General features: G+C 45.3%; 1 protein-coding gene across 2 annotated transcripts in view; it reads left to right on the forward strand.

The window, feature by feature from the left end:
• Plcb1 (phospholipase C beta 1) overlaps positions 1-17,975 on the forward strand; it is a 678,563-nt gene that overhangs the window by 513,633 nt on the left and 146,955 nt on the right. For both annotated transcript variants that reach the window (XM_075962281.1, XM_075962280.1), the window contains exons 11-14: positions 929-1,086; positions 8,955-9,037; positions 14,658-14,742; positions 17,781-17,958. In XM_075962281.1, the coding sequence (XP_075818396.1) occupies positions 929-1,086; positions 8,955-9,037; positions 14,658-14,742; positions 17,781-17,958 (504 nt within the window). The remainder of the gene's footprint in view (positions 1-928; positions 1,087-8,954; positions 9,038-14,657; positions 14,743-17,780; positions 17,959-17,975) is intronic.

Here is a 17,975-nt window from a genome sequence, read left to right on the forward strand (position 1 = left end):
CAATCGTTGGTGCTTCCTGTGTTTCTTCTAAGACCTTCGTATTTTTAGCTCTCAACAGTTAGGACTTGATCAATTTTGCATTAATTTAGTCTATGTGGTGTGAAATAGGGATCCAGTTTGTTTGTTTGTTTTGGCGTATGACTGTCCTATTGCCCCAAGTCAACTCATTGAACACACTGATTTTTCTGTACTGAGTTTTACTGGCTACATTGTTGAAAGTCAGGGAGCGAGAGATGAACTGAAGGTTTATTTCTAAGCTTTCATTTCTTTTGAATTTACCCGTGTACTCTTCCTATAATGTTGCCATGCTGTCTTGATTACTATAACTTGGTAGTAAGTTCTAAAATTGGAAAGTGTGAATTTTTTCCAACTTCGTTTATATTTTTCAAGATTCCGTTGGCTAATTAAGCCCACCACCACCACCAATATTGCCATGTGATGCTTGGGTCAGAATATCAATTTCTGCAGCCATATTTCTGTTGGATTTAATATGTATTAAAACTGTACACCAGTTTGGGGAGTGCTGCCATCTTTGCTTACTAAGTATCTTCTATGAACAAAACTGTGTATCTACATATTCCCCATGGAAACTTGGGTAACTCAACTGTTCTGTGCCTCTTTCATTATCTGGAGTGAATTCTGTTTCTTATAAAATAGTTATACAAGACAGTTGATTTCTTTCAAGACTAACTGTTGACTATAAAGGTCTGTAGTTGGCTTCCAGTAAGCAGATACTCAGTATGTGTCATTGTTACTATTACAACACCTTTCCCTCTCCTCTCCTGTCCTCTCTTCTCCTCCCAACTCACACTAGGGAGCCCTGATGCCACCTGGGCAACTCCGGTGCTTTGTTCGCCAAAAGAGCTTTTGATGAAGCCCGCATCCCATATTTTCCTTGACTCAAAGGATTCTGGGGTTTATTTTGCAGCTGGCCAGTTGGCTGGGAACTCCTCTGTAGAGATGTATCGCCAGGTGCTTCTGTCTGGATGTCGCTGCGTGGAGCTGGACTGCTGGAAGGGAAGGACCGCAGAGGAAGAGCCCGTCATCACCCATGGATTCACCATGACAACAGAAATATCCTTCAAGGTAGAGTGAACCTAGTTTCCAAAAGGCAGCTTGGAGACCTGGCCCTATGCGGGAGGGGGTAAAGCTTTCTCAGATAATGTCTGGGTATTCCAATGAAGTTCACAGGCTGGGAATGATCTCCGTGTTTAATTCGGAAGCCAAAATGCAGCAGTCTATCCTTCTAACCAAATTATAAAGTTACTGACTTAGGATAGGAAATATCAAATAAATATCCAAAATATCCCCAAATCCAAACTTTTTGTACATAATATTTGTGATAAACTTTCCGGTTTCAAAACATTTGGGATTTCAGAGTTTTCGAGGCAAAATGAGAAGCGTGTAAGTGTCCTAATCTATGATGCTGCGATTAAAATTAGAAACCTCTGGTGGTGAGTGACTAGTAATAAGTATATTTATTTATTTATCTAACTATTTATTTATTTATGGTCTTCTGAGAGAGGGTTTCTCTGTAGCTTTGGAACCTGTCCTGGAACTAGCTCTTGTAGACCAGGCTTGGCCTCGAACTCAGAGATCCACCTACCTCTGCCTCCCAAGTGCTGGAATTAAAGGCGTGCACTACCACCGCCTGGCTAATAAGTGTATTTTTTTTTTTGCTCATGAATGGAGCAGGTTTATGTCATGGGAAACTGTAGTGTCTTGGTGAATATTTGTTATGGAGAGCTGACAGTACAGATTTTGTTTGGGTGATTTGGAACAGGCTTTGAAAAAAGCTGGGTTGCCCTGTGGTAGGCTGGCTGTTGTTGGAAGCAGAAATAATCCTATGATTGTGTCTTTGTAAGTCACGTTGTCTGTGCTGACATGGGGTTCTCACCACTTCGGAGGAAAATCAGGCTAGAGGAACTGGAAAGTAAGAGTTGTGTTTCTAGGCGAGGTGTGTGACCTGCGTTACCGGAGTTTCTAGGCAAGGCCCTGGGACCTGAGTTACCTGTGTTTCTAGACATGGCCCTGGGACGTGGGTTACCTATGTCTTTAGGATTATCCCTGGGACCTGGCTTACCTGTATCTCTAGGCATGGCTCTGGGACCTGGGTTACCTGTGTTTGTAGGCATGGCCCTGTGAACTGGTTACCTATGTCTCTGGTCAGAAGTAGCTCAAGCATAAACTCTTGCCCTAGTTAGACGAAAGTATGCAGCATCAGTGTGTGAGTCACTGAGATGATGGGGGCAAGGTCACTGAAAATGAGAGGGGAATGTCACATATGGAGTTAGTGAAACATCAGGATCACTGGAAATGGAAGCAAAGCCTTGGATCAAAAAGACAGTGAACCACACTTTCTTAATCTTGTCTGTGCCATGGAAGACTTGAGGAAAGGTAGAAAGGGGTTCAGCTATCTTGGGGAAAGTGGGATTTTTCAGATTGAAATGTAGGGAAATTAGTCTTAACCCTGAGCACTTTGGATATAGCTAAATAAAACATGTGGAACAGCAAACAAGACAGGGTTTTCAGGCCAAATTCTAGTCAGAGAAATGAATTTTTCTGGTCTAAGCTACTGTGCTGGGCACTAACAGTGTGTTCTATGCCATCAATGTCATTACCAATGTGTGTAGGATGCGCTCTCTGTGGAATATGGTGTTGTTGTTTTAAAGACAGGATCTGTGCACCCTAAACTGGTCTTGAACCCCAGCTCGTGCCTCTGCTTGTGTCTCTAGAATGTAGCATTCCAGACACGTGCCTGCACACCCAATAAGTTAGCCCCTGTTTAGTTCCAGTCTCACATAATTGGGCTCGGAAAGAAAAAGTGGGGCCCAGAGCCAGAGAGAAGAGGCTGGGAATAGCCACTATGCCAGAGCTTCCTCCGAGTGGTGAAGGTGGAGAGGGTCCTAGCCTTGGGAGGAGTGGGGATGACTTGGTATTACCCTTGAGTTGATGGAAGACTCACCTACTACCCTATCTATGCCCAATTCTATCCCTTAGAGTCCCTTGAGAGTTGCAATACTGTTTTCTTAGGGTTTAGTCTACAAAATGTTTTGAGATCCTGGGAACAGAATAAACATCTAGTCCATTCTATGGCTTATTTCTTTTGACCAGAGCCTTGGCTTCCCAGCCTTAGCTGCCAGGTCACGTGAAGTGACTGACTCTTCCTGTGCACTTGACCTACAAGTGGTTCTTCAGTCACACCTGTGAGCTCCTGGTCCCTGCTTGCTGAGTGTCCCTATCTGAACTCCTGCAGCCAGCTTCTCGACCATGTCCAAATATTGTCAGCTTTAGAGGCTTAAGACTATATCCCTTGGCCTGCTGGTGGAGAGGGTGGGTAACCAGGGTGGCCAGAGAGGGCCCAGGTAGATCCTCCAGACCCCTACCCCTACGCTTTTGCTCATGCCATTTGGAAAGACATGGGGGCTAGGGTGGGTAGTGGAAATGCTGACCTGAACTGTAGAAAAGTTCAATAGCAGAATTTTTTTTTCTCCAGGCGCCAGGTGAGGAAGGTGCTGAGGATGTCAGATTTGGGCTCTTCACCAAGAGCCCCTCAAGTGCAGTGCAGGACCCATGTGAAGGGCTCCTAAGCCTGGTGCTTAGAGACCCCTCTTCCCTCAGACAAATCCACTCCCTGCTCTACGCAATTGTAGTGTGCATTCCCAGAGCCCATGAGTAAGACAACTTTGTAATGGTGAGATTAGGAACCAGGGATGGGGCCTTCCACTTGCCATTGTCTCCTCCTCAAATTGATCCTTGCCACTTAACTGTGTCATTCACTCAACTCACGCTGTAACAAGGACTTTATGAGCCTCTTGCTGTTCCCTGACCCTACCAGGCAGGCTGTGTCACCGCACAGGTTGTACTGAAGTTCTTGGCTTACTTCTCTGAAGTGCTCTCAAATGTCACTCCAGTAAATGACTTCGAGGGCATCTCTATTTCATACTACTACTAGGGGTGACCCCATACCATTCAGAATGAAATTCTCATTATCCCCACACTCTGTATTTTTAAATTTCCATGTGGTATCCAGTCACCTTGCGACAGTCTGCTTAACTTCATCACTGCGTTTACGTAATCCCCACAAAGGCAGGGTCCTTCATTCTGTGAGCCGAGCCCATCTCGCTACAGTGCATTGAATTGACACAGAGGCGGTGATCAATAGAGATCTGGAGTTCTGCCATCCTAGACCAATCAAAGGGCAGCCTCCCTTTCATGTTCATCACCTTTCCTCTGTCCATTATGTAAGAAAAATCTGCCTCTCCACTGTCTCGTGTGAAATTCCATGGATAGCAGCATGTTGGTGGGCAGCGAACATCCCTCCCACTGTTTCCTGTGCCTTTGGAGCTGACTTCCCCAGTGTGACTGGACTGCACCTGACAGTTCAGTGCACAATGAACGCAGCAGCCTCCACGCAAAGCTTGCCACTTGGGTGTCGCAGCATTTATCTGCCCTGAGTTTATGTGTTCCTGAGCTCTGCCACGTGATGGAACTCACAAAGCAAGGGTTCCCATTGATATACGATACCTGCTTATTGTAATGAACAAAAACAACATGTTACACCCTAGGGAGAGGGAGGACGATGTAAGTCAGCCTCTTTCTGCCAGCCTTGGAGTTGTGGCCCTGGCTCAACTCCTTGTCCCCCACAGCGTTGTTCCTGTTTTTATGCCACCTGCCCTGGTCTTTCTGACGGCTGTCCTCGAAATTCACCTTTCTGTCTCCCTCTCCCCATTCACACTCGGCCTCTCCTGTCCTCTTTACCTAGGACGACCACCACACTTCCCACTCCATCCCAGGACTTTTCTCCCCTCAGGCAGCTACATTTGACCAGCCATTATATGGAACAGAATGGAGAAAGGCGCGTGATGGAAATGGATGAAATGGTCAACCCAAGCACTTCTAAAAATAAGGCTTCGTTTTCGGAAATAATTTAGGGTATAATTCTATATGGCTCCACCAACGTCCACCTATCTAAATTCCCACTGCTCCTGTCTGTCAAGGGCAAAGGAATCCAAGGGAAGTTTTCCCAGTGGAAGTTAGTCATTGACCTGTGTGTTCAGTAGGTTTGGTGGTTTCAAAGAAAATGACCCCCAAAAGGAATGGCACTATTGGGGCCATGTGGCTTTGTTGGAGTAGGTGTGGTCTTGAAGGAACTGTGTCACTGTGGAGGTGGGCTCTGAGCTCTCACCTATGCTCAAGCCACACCCAGTGAGACACTCTACTTCTTGTTGCCTACATAGTCTTGAAGGAATAGGAAGCAAAGGTACAGGAAAGGTCTTTAACGCCCATGCCACTAATGTAGCATGTATGAAAAAATGAAGCTTAAAAGCCATTGCTAGTTTTCTGACCCTTACCAAATATTTTGAAACATTAAAAAAAGAACAAAAGTCCCCTTAAGAGGACTTAGAGAGTTTTCAGTTGTGATCAACTTAAAATATTAGACAAAATTCAGTAAAGTCGTGTTTGATATGAACATTTGAAAGAGTGTTTTAAGCAGTAGTTAAAAGTATTGTAGAGTTGGAGGAGAACTGGGCAGAAAGAGGAGAGAGGAAGATGGGTGAGAAAGAGAATACAGATGTTAGGGTGCTGCTCGTCAGCTGGCTGTCGGGCCAACGATGATAGGCTCCAGGACCAGCTCTGGCTCTGCCGCCGCAAGATCTTGGAAAATCTTCCCATCAGTTCAAGCCTTATCAGCAAACAGGTGGTAGGAATACACTCCTCCTGGGCTCACTGTAAACAGAAATGCAGGTCATGATTTGCCCAGCACGCGGGAAGAACCCTGCAGATGTGAGTCACTGGCATCTTAACTAGAATGCAGAAAGCCAAACTTGCATCTTCTCTTTGTGAAGATAAAGGTTGTCGTGTATGGAATAAGAATCCATAGGGATTCTTATTCACCCAGACTGTAGTGTATGCAATAAGAATCCATGGGGATTCTTATTCAACCAGACTGTAGTGTATGCAAAAGAATCCATGGGGATACTTATTCATCCAGACTGAGGGCTGAGAGTAGAATTAAATCCCCTGTAAGACTGGTGAGGGGAGTTTCAGTGTCCTGTCTGCTTGGCCCATGCCCACTAAGAAGGTGCCAGAAGCCCATGCCTGTGTGATAGCCAGCACCATCCTGACTTGGTTGGGAGCCTGTTTGCATCCACAACCTGGGTGCGAACGTATGACATAAAAAATGTTACCTCCTGACATCACTTGCTTTTTATAGTGCACTTATTTTGATGGACTCGGCTGTGATAAAAAGTTCAATTGATTATGTATGAAAGGCAATCTGTGAGTTCACTTCCAAGAAACAGTAAGCGTGGTTCTTGCTCTGTGCAAGCACATCCTTCTTAGAAGAGATATGCAAATGCAGCCCAGAATTAGAAGGCCTCATTTATACTCCGGGGCAAGGGAAGTGGCTTAATGGTGTGTTTATAAAGAAAGCTTTGCACCACACAGGAAAGGGAGAGGAGTCCGTGGGAAAGGCTTTAGTGTGCAGAATGGGAGCAGAAGTTACAACTGAACAGGAGAGGGTGCAAAGAGTCGATGTAAATAAACGCAGTGTATAAGAGTGTGACGTTTGAATAGTATGGATGGTGGAGCACTTAATTAAGAAGGGGCTGGGGAGATGGCTCAGTGGTTACAAGCATTGATTGTTCCTCCAGAGGACGTGGGTTTGATTACCAGAACCCACAGGACAGATTACAAGGGTCTGAAACTCCAGTTCCGGGTGGGGGGTGGGGGGGGGTGGGGGGGGGTGGGGGGTGGGGGGGGTGTCTGCTGCCCTCTTCTGTTCTCTATGGGCACTACATGCACATGGTATGCAGGCATACACGCAGACAAAAATTTCACACACATAAAATTAAAAATATCTTATAAATAAATAAGTAAATGAGATTGTATGTCAATATCAGTTAAGTAAAAAAAGCACTTTGGAAAAACTAGCCATAAATAAAGGACATTGAGCTTATAATTCATGTTCCTAGAGAAGCTAAATAAGAAGGTGAATCCAAAGACAAACACATAGGCATCCTCCTGAATATTAACCTTCATCAGGCGATGAAAGGAGACAGAGACAGAGACCCACATTGGAGCACTGGACAAAAATCTCAAGGTCCAAATCAGGAGCAGAAGGAGACGGAGCACGAGCAAGGAACTCAAAACCACGAGGGGTGCACCCACACACTGAGACAATGGGGATGTTCTATCGGGAACTCACCAAGGCCAGCTGGCCTGGGTCTGAAAAAGCATGAGATAAATTTGGACTAGCTGAACATAGCGGACAATGAGGAAGAATGATAACTCAAGAACAATCGCAGTGGGTTTTTGATCCTACTGCACATACTGGCTTTGTGGGAGCCTAGGCAGTTTGGATGCTCACCTTAGGAGACCTGGATAGAGGTGGGCGGTCCTTGGGCTTCCCACAGGTCAGGGAACCCTGATTGCTCTTCAAGCAGATGAGGGAGGATGACTTGATTGGGGAGGGGGAGGGAAATGGGAGGCAGTGGCGGGGAGGAGGCAGTGGCGGGGAGGAGGCAGAAATCCTTAATAAATAAATAAATTAAAAAAAAACAAGCAAAGAAAAAATTAAAAAAAAAGAAAAATAGTGCTCAAATGCCCAGTGGTGAATATACTTTGCAATCTGATCCTTTGATCATCACTGTAGACAGTTTATAATGAAAAATAATTTGGAAACCTGTGAGAGACTATGAATGAGTCCCTATTATTCAACTCAGGTTTTCTTCTTTCAAGAGTCTATTCCTAGAAGAATGCACCCATCCAACACTGATGACTAGTTAATTCAATCGTGGTACTTCCATCTTTCTAGAATTTTGTGCATTTACTGAAGCTTATGACATATAATCTATTTTCATTGTTGAGTGTAAAACCTAGGGTACCGAGTATCCTACCACTGAACTCCAACTCCAGCCCTGACGTAAACATTTAAAACAAGTATAAAAGGAAAAGTAAAGTATTGCTACATGTTAGAACACACAGGACCTTTGAAAACACACCAACCCCCAAAGCCATGTATTCCACAGTTGCACATATTTGAAAAGTTTGGGAGAGCAGAACGAAGAAGACATAAGGATTCAGGTTGTAGAGCCAATTGCTGAGAGTGTGAGCATGAGGTAGGGCTTGGGGAAAGCAGGCAACTGCTAATGGGGGTAGTTGGAGAGGATGAAAAATAAAGGTAGACTCTGCTGGTATTTACGCATTTGGGATGCTTTAGACACTGTTGTCATGAACACAAGGCCTATCTCCATTTGTTTGCTGTTTGTTTGACTTTGATGCAGACTATCAAAACCAGGATCTTGCCAACTCCAGGCAGATACCCTGCCACCAGGCTACATTCCTATCCTTTTATTTATCTCTTAATAACCATATTTATAAAAATATAGATTATCAAAACTGTTATCAAAACAAAGTCACACAAATGCATGAAAAGATAGACCAGAAGCAAATATAACCAAGTGCTAATAGCAGTTTGGTTCAGAAAGTAAATTTATGAGTAAAAATTTTTGCCTTATTGTATTGTAAAATTTTTCCTGACAAAACAGTTTCATTACAAAAAAGTGGAAGCTACAATCAGCAAATAGAAATACTTTCCCCACCTGCCCCTCCACCAAAGCCCACACTTCTTTCTTTTTTAATCATACAGAACCAAAATTCAGAACTGCGCAGAGAATTCCAGCCATTCCAAGCCATTTGATATAATTCTACAATTTTTTTTAAAAAGACAGCTATTTGAGCTGGGCATGTGGGTCAGTAGTAGAGCACTTGCCTAGCATTCATGAGGGCCTGGTTTTAACCCCAGAACTGCTATAAACAAACAGCAATGGAAACAAAACAGACACACACAAAGACTGAAACAAACACCCCTCCCCACCAATTTAACTCCAAGAAAAAAATGCACACACATTGCTCAGTGTTGAATATATACGTGTGTGTTCTTCTCTTAGGAAGTCATAGAAGCCATCGCAGAGTGTGCGTTCAAGACTTCACCTTTCCCCATCCTCCTGTCCTTTGAGAACCACGTGGATTCGTAAGTATCTGGAACTTTCAGTGAGCAGTCTTCCCTAACGAGGCCTCTTTAGCAATTTCCCACCCGAATTCTAATGCTTTGCTCTCATTGGTGGTGTCCTTCAATTGTGTTGTGCAGTGAATGGCAAGCTCTCATCTGCCAAGGAATAACTGTTCTGAGCTAGCCTCTGGGCTTGTGGGATCTATCTTCACGCCGTAGCACGATTTTGAGGACTTTGCTTTACATTGTGATAGAGTTCATTGTCTTTGTACTGATGGTCTATTACTGACTTGGAATGCAGTGGGCCATTCCCTTTTTTTTTTGTAAACCAGGCTGGCCTTGAACTCACAAAGATCCAAAGATCTACCTGCCTCTGCCTCCCGAGTGCTGGGATTATAGGCATGCGCCACCACCTCACGGAGATTCTTAAAGCCTTCTTTCAGCAACTCCTCCTGCTACAAAACTCGTTAATTTTATTGCCTCACAAGTCCAGTTCCCTCTGCCTGTGTCTGGTGGTGGAACACCATACACTCTTTCTTCTTCAAACCTTAGTTTGAAGTGGCCAGTTTTCTCAGTATCTGTTTCTAGTTTGTTCTGAGGACAGTGCACCATTTACTGCCCTATGTTGTTTTATTGCAAGCATCTCATCCTGTGAATGATAAAATCTCTATACATGATTTTCCTCACACTCCCGAGGAGGCATGGATGAGAACAGAATTTATTCCATTTCTTGCTATTTCTCCTCACCCCTGCAGTGACTGCATTTAACACCTGGTTTGCAGAAACAGCTCAGATTTGCAAGGGACTTTATCATTTTTCCTTGAATTCCAACAACGCCTAGCCACTTTTTGTTCAGGCATAACAGTTTTCAGACTTGATGGCAGTGCCTGACTTTTGTTTTCTTTAATAATGGACCTTCAGCAGTGTTATTTTCTTCAAGAAATGTGTCTACTTAAAGGAGACAAAATCGAGAAATGCCGTTCAATTTGCAGTCTCACCCGCTGCCCAGTACACTCTCCCTTGGGGTAGACAGAGAGACCACATGTACGACCACCACTGACATTGGAAAACAGCACCAAACACTGTTCCTAATATGTCACATGCTCAGGCAACCCGTACTATACACCCTAGTGTTGACCAAGGGAACAGTAGAGTGACCCTTATCTCACAGGTAAAGAAACTGAATCCCAAGTGAGTATTTAGCTTGCCCAAGGCTGTGCAACTGAGGTGAGATTCCAACCAAGCTAGCCGGGCTTCAGAATGTAGGCTCTGAATCAACAATACATACATGCTCATGCACGTGCACATGCGTGCATACGTGGGCACGCACACACACACACACACACACACACACACACACACACACACACACCACATCAGAAACCCCCAAGACATGAAATCAAGACAACCAGAGCTCATCTGTCAGCCAATGTTCGCTCTGATGTGGCTTGTGATCCTCCACAGTTTGGAGATCCCAAACTGTGCACCAAACCTAATTCCTACACTGTGCACAAAAACAAAGAGGCTGTAGCGCCAGGATGCTGCATTTTCTGGGTAAATGAATGTAGCTGTTGCAAGTTATGTGTAATTCACACATGAGGAAAGAAAACCGGGAAATGACCTTCCCGGGACACACAAGTGTGACAATGTTAATGGCAGCACAGGACAGAAGTGCTGACTTCTGATATGAATGGAGTTGTTTGACAGGTCCTCCTTCACCTCAACGTAGCCAAGTAGCTCAAGCCTAGGCTTTCCCGGGAGGAATACCATGCACCCACTGAAAGGCAGTGGACTTCCTTAGTGAATAGACCCCTATATTTGATGGGTGGGTCATCTCACCTAATTCAGCCTTGCTCCTCATGTCCTAGCTCTTTCTTTGTCACCCAAACTAAAGCAACCCTCAGAATCTCGAACACAGTGACCTAACACCACACCCCACACACATCACGGGCCTGCTTTCCATCTCTGGTAAACCATCTCAGGGTCCTCTGTCCCATGTCTGCAAGGCCGGGGCTCAGAACTTCTCCCTGCTAATTTGGTCCACACTATCAAAAATATGCTTATGTGTGGCTGGAAGAAGTTAACAGATTTTACTACTTTTCTCTTCAAACATTCGAAATCACCTACCCATAGATAACGGGGGATGCTGCTCTTAGCTACTCTCTACCCTCACTTGCCTGCTACCGAGGATCTCCATAGAGCTGCTCCCCACTTTTTAAACCCCTGTTTAAAAAGGACCCCCACTTTCTGCCAGCAAGATGGCTCAGTGAGTGAAGGTGTGGGCTCTGGAAGCCTGGCAACCGGAGCTCAGTCTCACAACCTACAGAGGTGCTGGGAGAGAACCAGCTGTGCAGAATTGACTTCCAATCTCCACATAGCCACTGTGTAGCACACAGGCTCCTTGCTGTACACCTACCCTCCACCACCACCACTACAAACAAGAAGAGGGGGGAGGGGAGTGAGGGAGAAAGGAGGGAGGGAGACAGAAAATGTTAGTTTTATAAGGTCCCACTTGATGTGTGATTTAGCATTTTCAAAGATTCTTATATTGAATTGGGTCGAAGTGACTTCCAAGCTCGGCTTTACCACAAACTGTGATTTTGACAAGGTCCGAAAAGGGCATTGCTTTAGTTTATTTTGTAGGGTTTTACCCCCATGCCATGGGGTATGTTCTTTGTCAGAAGACTGCCTTCTTTGGCAGATGCTATGAGGTTATTTTAATGTGTTTAGGAATATGTGCCATGACATGAAGCTCATAATATGTGTGTGAATTTTTCTTTCTTTATATTACCATGGCAGTTGATGTTGATTCTCTAAAAGCCACAGAATTTCTTTGCTAATTGTAGTTAATGCCATTTATTTCTGTGTGTATGACCTGCAGTTAAGCTCTCTCTGTTTTCCACTGATGTGTGTGCGTGCGTGTGTGCGCACATGTGTGTGTGTGTTCAGTTTGCTCTCTGCTCTCTTAGGAAGGCATTTGTCTTTATTGAGAACACAAAGGGCCTGACTGTTGAATAGCACACTTTGCTACCTTGGATACCTGCATCTTCCTCCCCTGTCTCCCCTCAGACGTCTTTCCCACTGCAGTCCCCAAGGTAGCAGCATATGTTCCCTGGGAACTGTAGTAAGAACTGTGGGCCTCTTCCAACAGCCCGGCTCCTGGCCACCTGGCTAGCTTATACCCCGAAATAACAACACACAAACTGTATTCATTTAAACACTGCCTGGCCCATTTCTATTAATGTGTGTAGCACCAAGGTGCGCTTACCAGGAAGATTCTAGCCTACGTCCATTTTGGGTCGGAGCTTCATAGCGTCTGCCCTAGAGAGGAGAGCTATTGAGTCTGAGCTCACTTCCTCTTCCTCCCAGCATTCTGTTCTGTTTACTCCACCCACCTATGTTCTAACCTATCAGTGCCAAGCAGTTTCTTTATTAATTATCCAATGACCTTCCTCCATCAGGGAACTTCTTAGAAATTAGATCTAGATGTTGGCCCTATACGAGATTCTAAGTGTGAAGCTTCATTTTAATGACACTCCACGTGGTTTGAATGATGTGCGTGGCTCATCAGCTATTCACATCAGAATTACCCACAGCCTTGCCCAAAATGCAGGTTCGCTGCATTGTTCCCAGGTTCTTCAGTGAAGCCTGGCACAGGTACCCTTCTCCCAGCTTAAGTCAGAGAGCACATGGGCCTTGCTGACTTCTTATGTAAATTACCATGGGGCAAAAATCATCTACCTCACCAACCACTTCCCTGCCTGTTCAAAAGGTCCCATCCACATAGCTAGCGGGTTGTCCTTAAACCACCACCTCCGGTATATTTCAGGCCAGTCCTTTCTCACACTTTGTGAGACCTATCATCTCTATCCTTAGGGCTCCAGAGACCACACAGTAAAATCCTGTTTAAGCAAGACAGGAACAGTAGAGAAGTGTCAGGCTTTGCTGTGGACATGATTTCAGCTGAGGCAGGGGGATTGCATGTTTGAAGCCAGACTGGGATACACAGTTTGAAGCCAACTTCAGTTACATAAGAAGACCGTGTCTCAAAGGAAAGATGTAAACTTGTCATGTGGGGCTTTGTAAGTTCTTGGAATCTTTTGTTTAACTCTCCCTGCAGTTCCAGGAAGATAGTAACTTAGAGAGTTGACATATGAACCCCCAAAGCTCACCTGACCATGGAGCCCTGCTTCGTTTTCGTTAGAAACAGTTATAATGAGCACTTTCCTTCTGCAGCACAGCAAAGTGCCGGTCTAAGCACCCCCTTCCCAGAAAACACAGCGTATTCTAGGCTTTCCCTTCAGGGAAGGAGTGAAAATACGAATTATATCTCATAATCTTTCTGATTTACGGTAAAGCACCATCATTTTCATCACAGTTACTAGTCCTCTCTTCAGTATGTTTTTTAACTAGAATGGAGTGTCTTTGCAGGATAACCAGGGGAAGTCAAGACCCACAGTCTGTAGATCACAATCAAAGCCCGTAAATCCCAACCCAGCAGTACTGGGTACTACGTAATGATGTTTATCACTGCACAGGATGAGAAAACTGTGTTTTAATTGCATCTGAAAAGGTCAAGGGAAACAGGAGTGCTGCAAGGATGTGGATGTTCCCTCTCCCAGCGTCATTGCTAGGGATGGAGGCACAGGCTGTCTCGGCTGGCCACAGACAGGGCATCCCAGCCCTGTGGGATCCTTGTATATGCATCTTGGTCCGGCAGTTCTTCTAAGGTGTTTGTACCCATTTCTTCATTGCACCTTCTCAGAATCCTTTGTTCAGTTCCAGGAGCAGTTAAAATCCTTCTCCTGGTACAGATTCAGACCAGTTCAGAGCGAGGAGTTCAACTAGGCAAAGCCTGGTCTCCAGCCCCATCAGAACAGGCTCCTCCCGGCAGCCAGCATGGTCTGCCTCCTCCCTCTACTCCACTCTTTCCGCACAGAAAGGTTGCTGACATGCAAATCCTGGCCCAGAGGTGTCTATCTGCCTGTCTTCTCAGCACCCTGGCCATTGAGGCAGGAGGATCTCAAACATCATGCCAGCCCAGACTGCACAATGAGGCCATGTCTCAAAAACTCAGGAAAGAGAAGACTTGCAGATAGCTTTTGCCAAGGCTGCTTTGTCCTTCCTCCAGCAACCCTCTCATGCACACACAAGCCCACGTCTGCTTAGTTTTCTTCTGCATGTGTGGTTCTCTCTCCAACTACTTTCCTCTTATTCTCACTCTTCCTTCCCCTCCATTCTCCTCATAGGTACTCCTTTTCTACCTTCTGTTGTGCTGATGCCTTTACCCCAAGAATTCACATGGAATCGTGAAAACATTCCTATCCCAGGTGCCTTACAGTTGACATAAAACCAGGGAGTCTAACCAAAGGAACAAAGATTCTAACTCTGGAATCCCTTGGTCCCAGAGACAGGAAAGGCTGTACTGTGCCCTCAGGGTTGTTAAAAATAGCCCCACAACCAGCCTGTGAGCTACACGTGTGTGGTGTGTGTGTGTGCATGTGTGCGGGCATGCGTGTGATATTCAGGATAGCGTTTCAGAATGATGGAAATTCATCCTGGCTGACCTCCTTCTGTGTTCGCAATGAAAAGTAACTTCTATGAAAAACAATCCCCATAATTCTTTTCTTCTTGCTCTTAGCCCAAAGCAGCAAGCCAAGATGGCCGAGTATTGCCGATTAATCTTTGGTGATGCCCTCCTTATGGAGCCACTGGAAAAATACCCAGTAAGTAGCGGTGATGCCCTTGAAGGAGAGCACTTATTAGTCACAGGTGGGCAGCTACTGCTCTGTGTAGGCAGAGGAGCCGTATGGTTTGATCCATGGGACTCAAGCACAGTGCCCAGCTGAAGTCAGAATGTATGTGTCTGTTTCCATCTGTTTTCCAGTCTCGTCCCTCCGTCTCTGCTTAGAGAGACGCAGCAAGTTTTTTTGTTTTGCTTTGTTTTTTTGTGAACAAATGTCTGTTTACCCGACGTAAGTTACTGGGGACAGGCCAAAGTAGCAGTCCCACAAAAATCTAACGTGGTGCACCATGAGTTTATCGGGGTTAACTTGCAGCACTGTGGCTGACTCGGAGGCAGCTGCAGACTCCAAAAGCCTACTCCAGCGTGGGTATCAGCTCATGAAAGATCCATCTCTGGTGCTCCCTGACCGATAGGCAGGCAGCTAGACAGGCTGAATGACCCATCTCTCCTCCTGAGCTGTCCATACTGCTTATGTAACCATAGAAAGGTGGCCTTGAGAATCTTGTCGATTTCAAGAGCTTTCTCAGGGGTGTGAGATCTGTTTACTTTCTGAATCTCATCAGTCTCCATCTTCCCTTTGAGAGAGAATGTTACAGTCAGGAAAGCACGGTCCTCTTCAATGACAGTCAGCTCACAGGGACAGTCCAAGAGGACGAGACTCTAACCCCCACCCATGGATCTCTGTCACACCCTTTTGACATAAATGCAAAAGGTGGCAGCACTGACTTCTCAGCCTGCCTCTGCCACCTGCTGTCCACTTGCATCCACCTTGGAAGCCACGCTCAGGCTTCTGTTGCAGGCATGAGCGGATTAGATGCCCAAGTCTCCCCACGCGTGTTCAGCTAAGAGCAGCTCCTTGTTAAACGTTGTTTGTAAGCACCTCCCTTATTGCTTTTTTTAACCCCTTTAAACAAGATACCGGGGAGCTGAGTAGATTTGATTCCCTTAAATGAACAGTTATTAGCCCTGTCCGTGTGTCCTGATGCTTGAACAGAGGAGTGTCAGCCAGCTGGACTGCCCTTACGGCAGCCTGACAGCCCTGAACATTATATGCCCTCCTTGAGGAAGCTTCTTGTTGCCAGAGCACAACTCCAGTTCCATGAAGCCGCCTCTCTGTTTAACAACAGCTTCTTGCTGTCACTAGGCACCCAGACCAGAGAGGAACCTGCTTCCTGGTGGTTCAGCATAGGCTTGTGATTTGTGTAAGCCCAGTCTTTAACTGCTGTGGGGTTCTGTGCTGGGATGGGTGCAGACACTCCTGCCACGCCCCCTTTGCCACAGTAGAAACAAGCTTTGTCGGGAGACACCCTCCTGTGCTGCCCCCTGGCGTTGCGGTATGAGGGTTCCTAAGACTTTCCTCCAGCCTGCGTTGCTCTTACTCAGCAGGTGACTGAACTGGGCACTGGAAGAGGAATTGATGGGACCGGCAGCAGAACAACATCACAGGGATGACAGTGGGGCAGGAACAAAGGGGCTAGAGGCACAATGAACTGGAAAGAACTGAAAAAGGGAAACTGAGACCCAGCTGATAGAAGTAATTACAAAAGAAACTAAGCTTTAAGTTCCCATGTAATGTTAGAATTTCTATGTGCTCAGGGTCCTGACACCCTAAACTTTTTGGGGAGTTAGAATGCAAGTAGACACTACACCCTGCTGCCAATCACTGATGCAAAAAGCTGAAAGTGAATACAGCTGCCCAGGTCCGGGCTGCTGATGGTTAAAGCCCAACACTATGATCTCCAGCCATAGATCATTAGCTTCTTAAACTAGATCATTAGAACCCTGGCTCTCCTGGCTTGGAGCTGTAAGTCACTGGGCATTTCGCTTCAGGCCCCTGAGCTCAGTCTTCAAGTGTCTGTAGCTTGTAACACCAGAAGAACTTCATCTCCTTATGACCTCTGAGTATACTAAGGGGACGCCACCCAGGGGACTAGGAGCAGCCACAACCCTGTTCAGAAAGGAAAAGAGCAGCCATAACCTAAAGTAGCCACTTCCTCCTGGACACTTTGTCCCAGAGTCTGCATGTTGTTAAGTGAGTTCACGCCAGTCCCCAGACTCATGGCAATCAAAGACTAGAGGGTGAGCTTATGGGACTTCAAAAGATTTTCTAAAAATAAACCTATCTTGTGTCTTGCACATGCTCCCTGATACAGTAGCTCCTAACCTTCTCGTGGGAAATTGATTTCCCATTTTATGAGCAAACTTGCAACAGGGAAATAAGCCTCTGTAATAAGACAGCTTGAATCTCAGGGCTAGAAGGAGACCTAAAATCCCGTCATCCCTCTTGACAAAACCCAACTAAAATCAACATGAGAGTCTGCTGTCCATAAAGCGTTGTCTGACAAGGTGACTTGTTTGGAAACTTTCACACAACGTCATGGATTCTTCCTGTCAAATGTCGGGCCTTTCGCAGAAGATTCGGGTCAGAGATGACTTACACGTTCTGCAGTAAACCGGTTGGACTTCCACAGTCCATCAGAAATTGCCTAAAAGTCCAGGTTCACTCCTTCACATCTACCAGTACATTTCTATGGTCTGACTTTTGTAGTTTTATTGTGGGAAATGAGTTCAGTGCTTTAACACATCTCTTATTTAAAAAACAACAACAAACAAATGTAGGGCGCAATTACAACATTTTCACGAGCCGTATTGAACACAGTAAATGATAGTCTAGAGGCTGTGGGATCCAAAGCTATGTGGTGGGTTTGGAGAGATCTCTGAAAGGAGAGGACCCTTTTCTTGTTGTTGTTGGCTATTGTTAACTATTGTTTCTTCATCTTCTTCTTGATGGGAAAAATATAAACAAGTAGGACTTTGTCAATTTTCAGCATAAATACTGGCATAATTAAAACATATGAAGTAACTTGAAAGCAACATTCATGCAAAAATGTTGCAACTATGCATATGTGCTAGTTGGCTAAGATGAAGAAGTCAGTTAATGAAGTGTGATAGCATTCGTGATCAATAACTAATATTTAGGTAACAGTATTTCTAAACACCATGCTTTCTTTTAAACAGCTGGAATCTGGGGTACCTCTTCCGAGCCCTATGGATTTAAGGTATAAAATCTTGGTGAAAAACAAGAAGAAATCGCACAAATCGTCGGAGGGAAGTGGTAAAAAGAAGCTCTCTGAGCAAGCCTCTAACACGTACAGCGACTCCTCCAGCGTCTTCGAGCCCTCGTCTCCAGGAGCTGGTGAGGAACTCCTGGGC

This window comes from Microtus pennsylvanicus, chromosome 2, assembly GCF_037038515.1.
Source record: "Microtus pennsylvanicus isolate mMicPen1 chromosome 2, mMicPen1.hap1, whole genome shotgun sequence".
Taxonomy (NCBI): Eukaryota; Metazoa; Chordata; class Mammalia; order Rodentia; family Cricetidae; genus Microtus; species Microtus pennsylvanicus.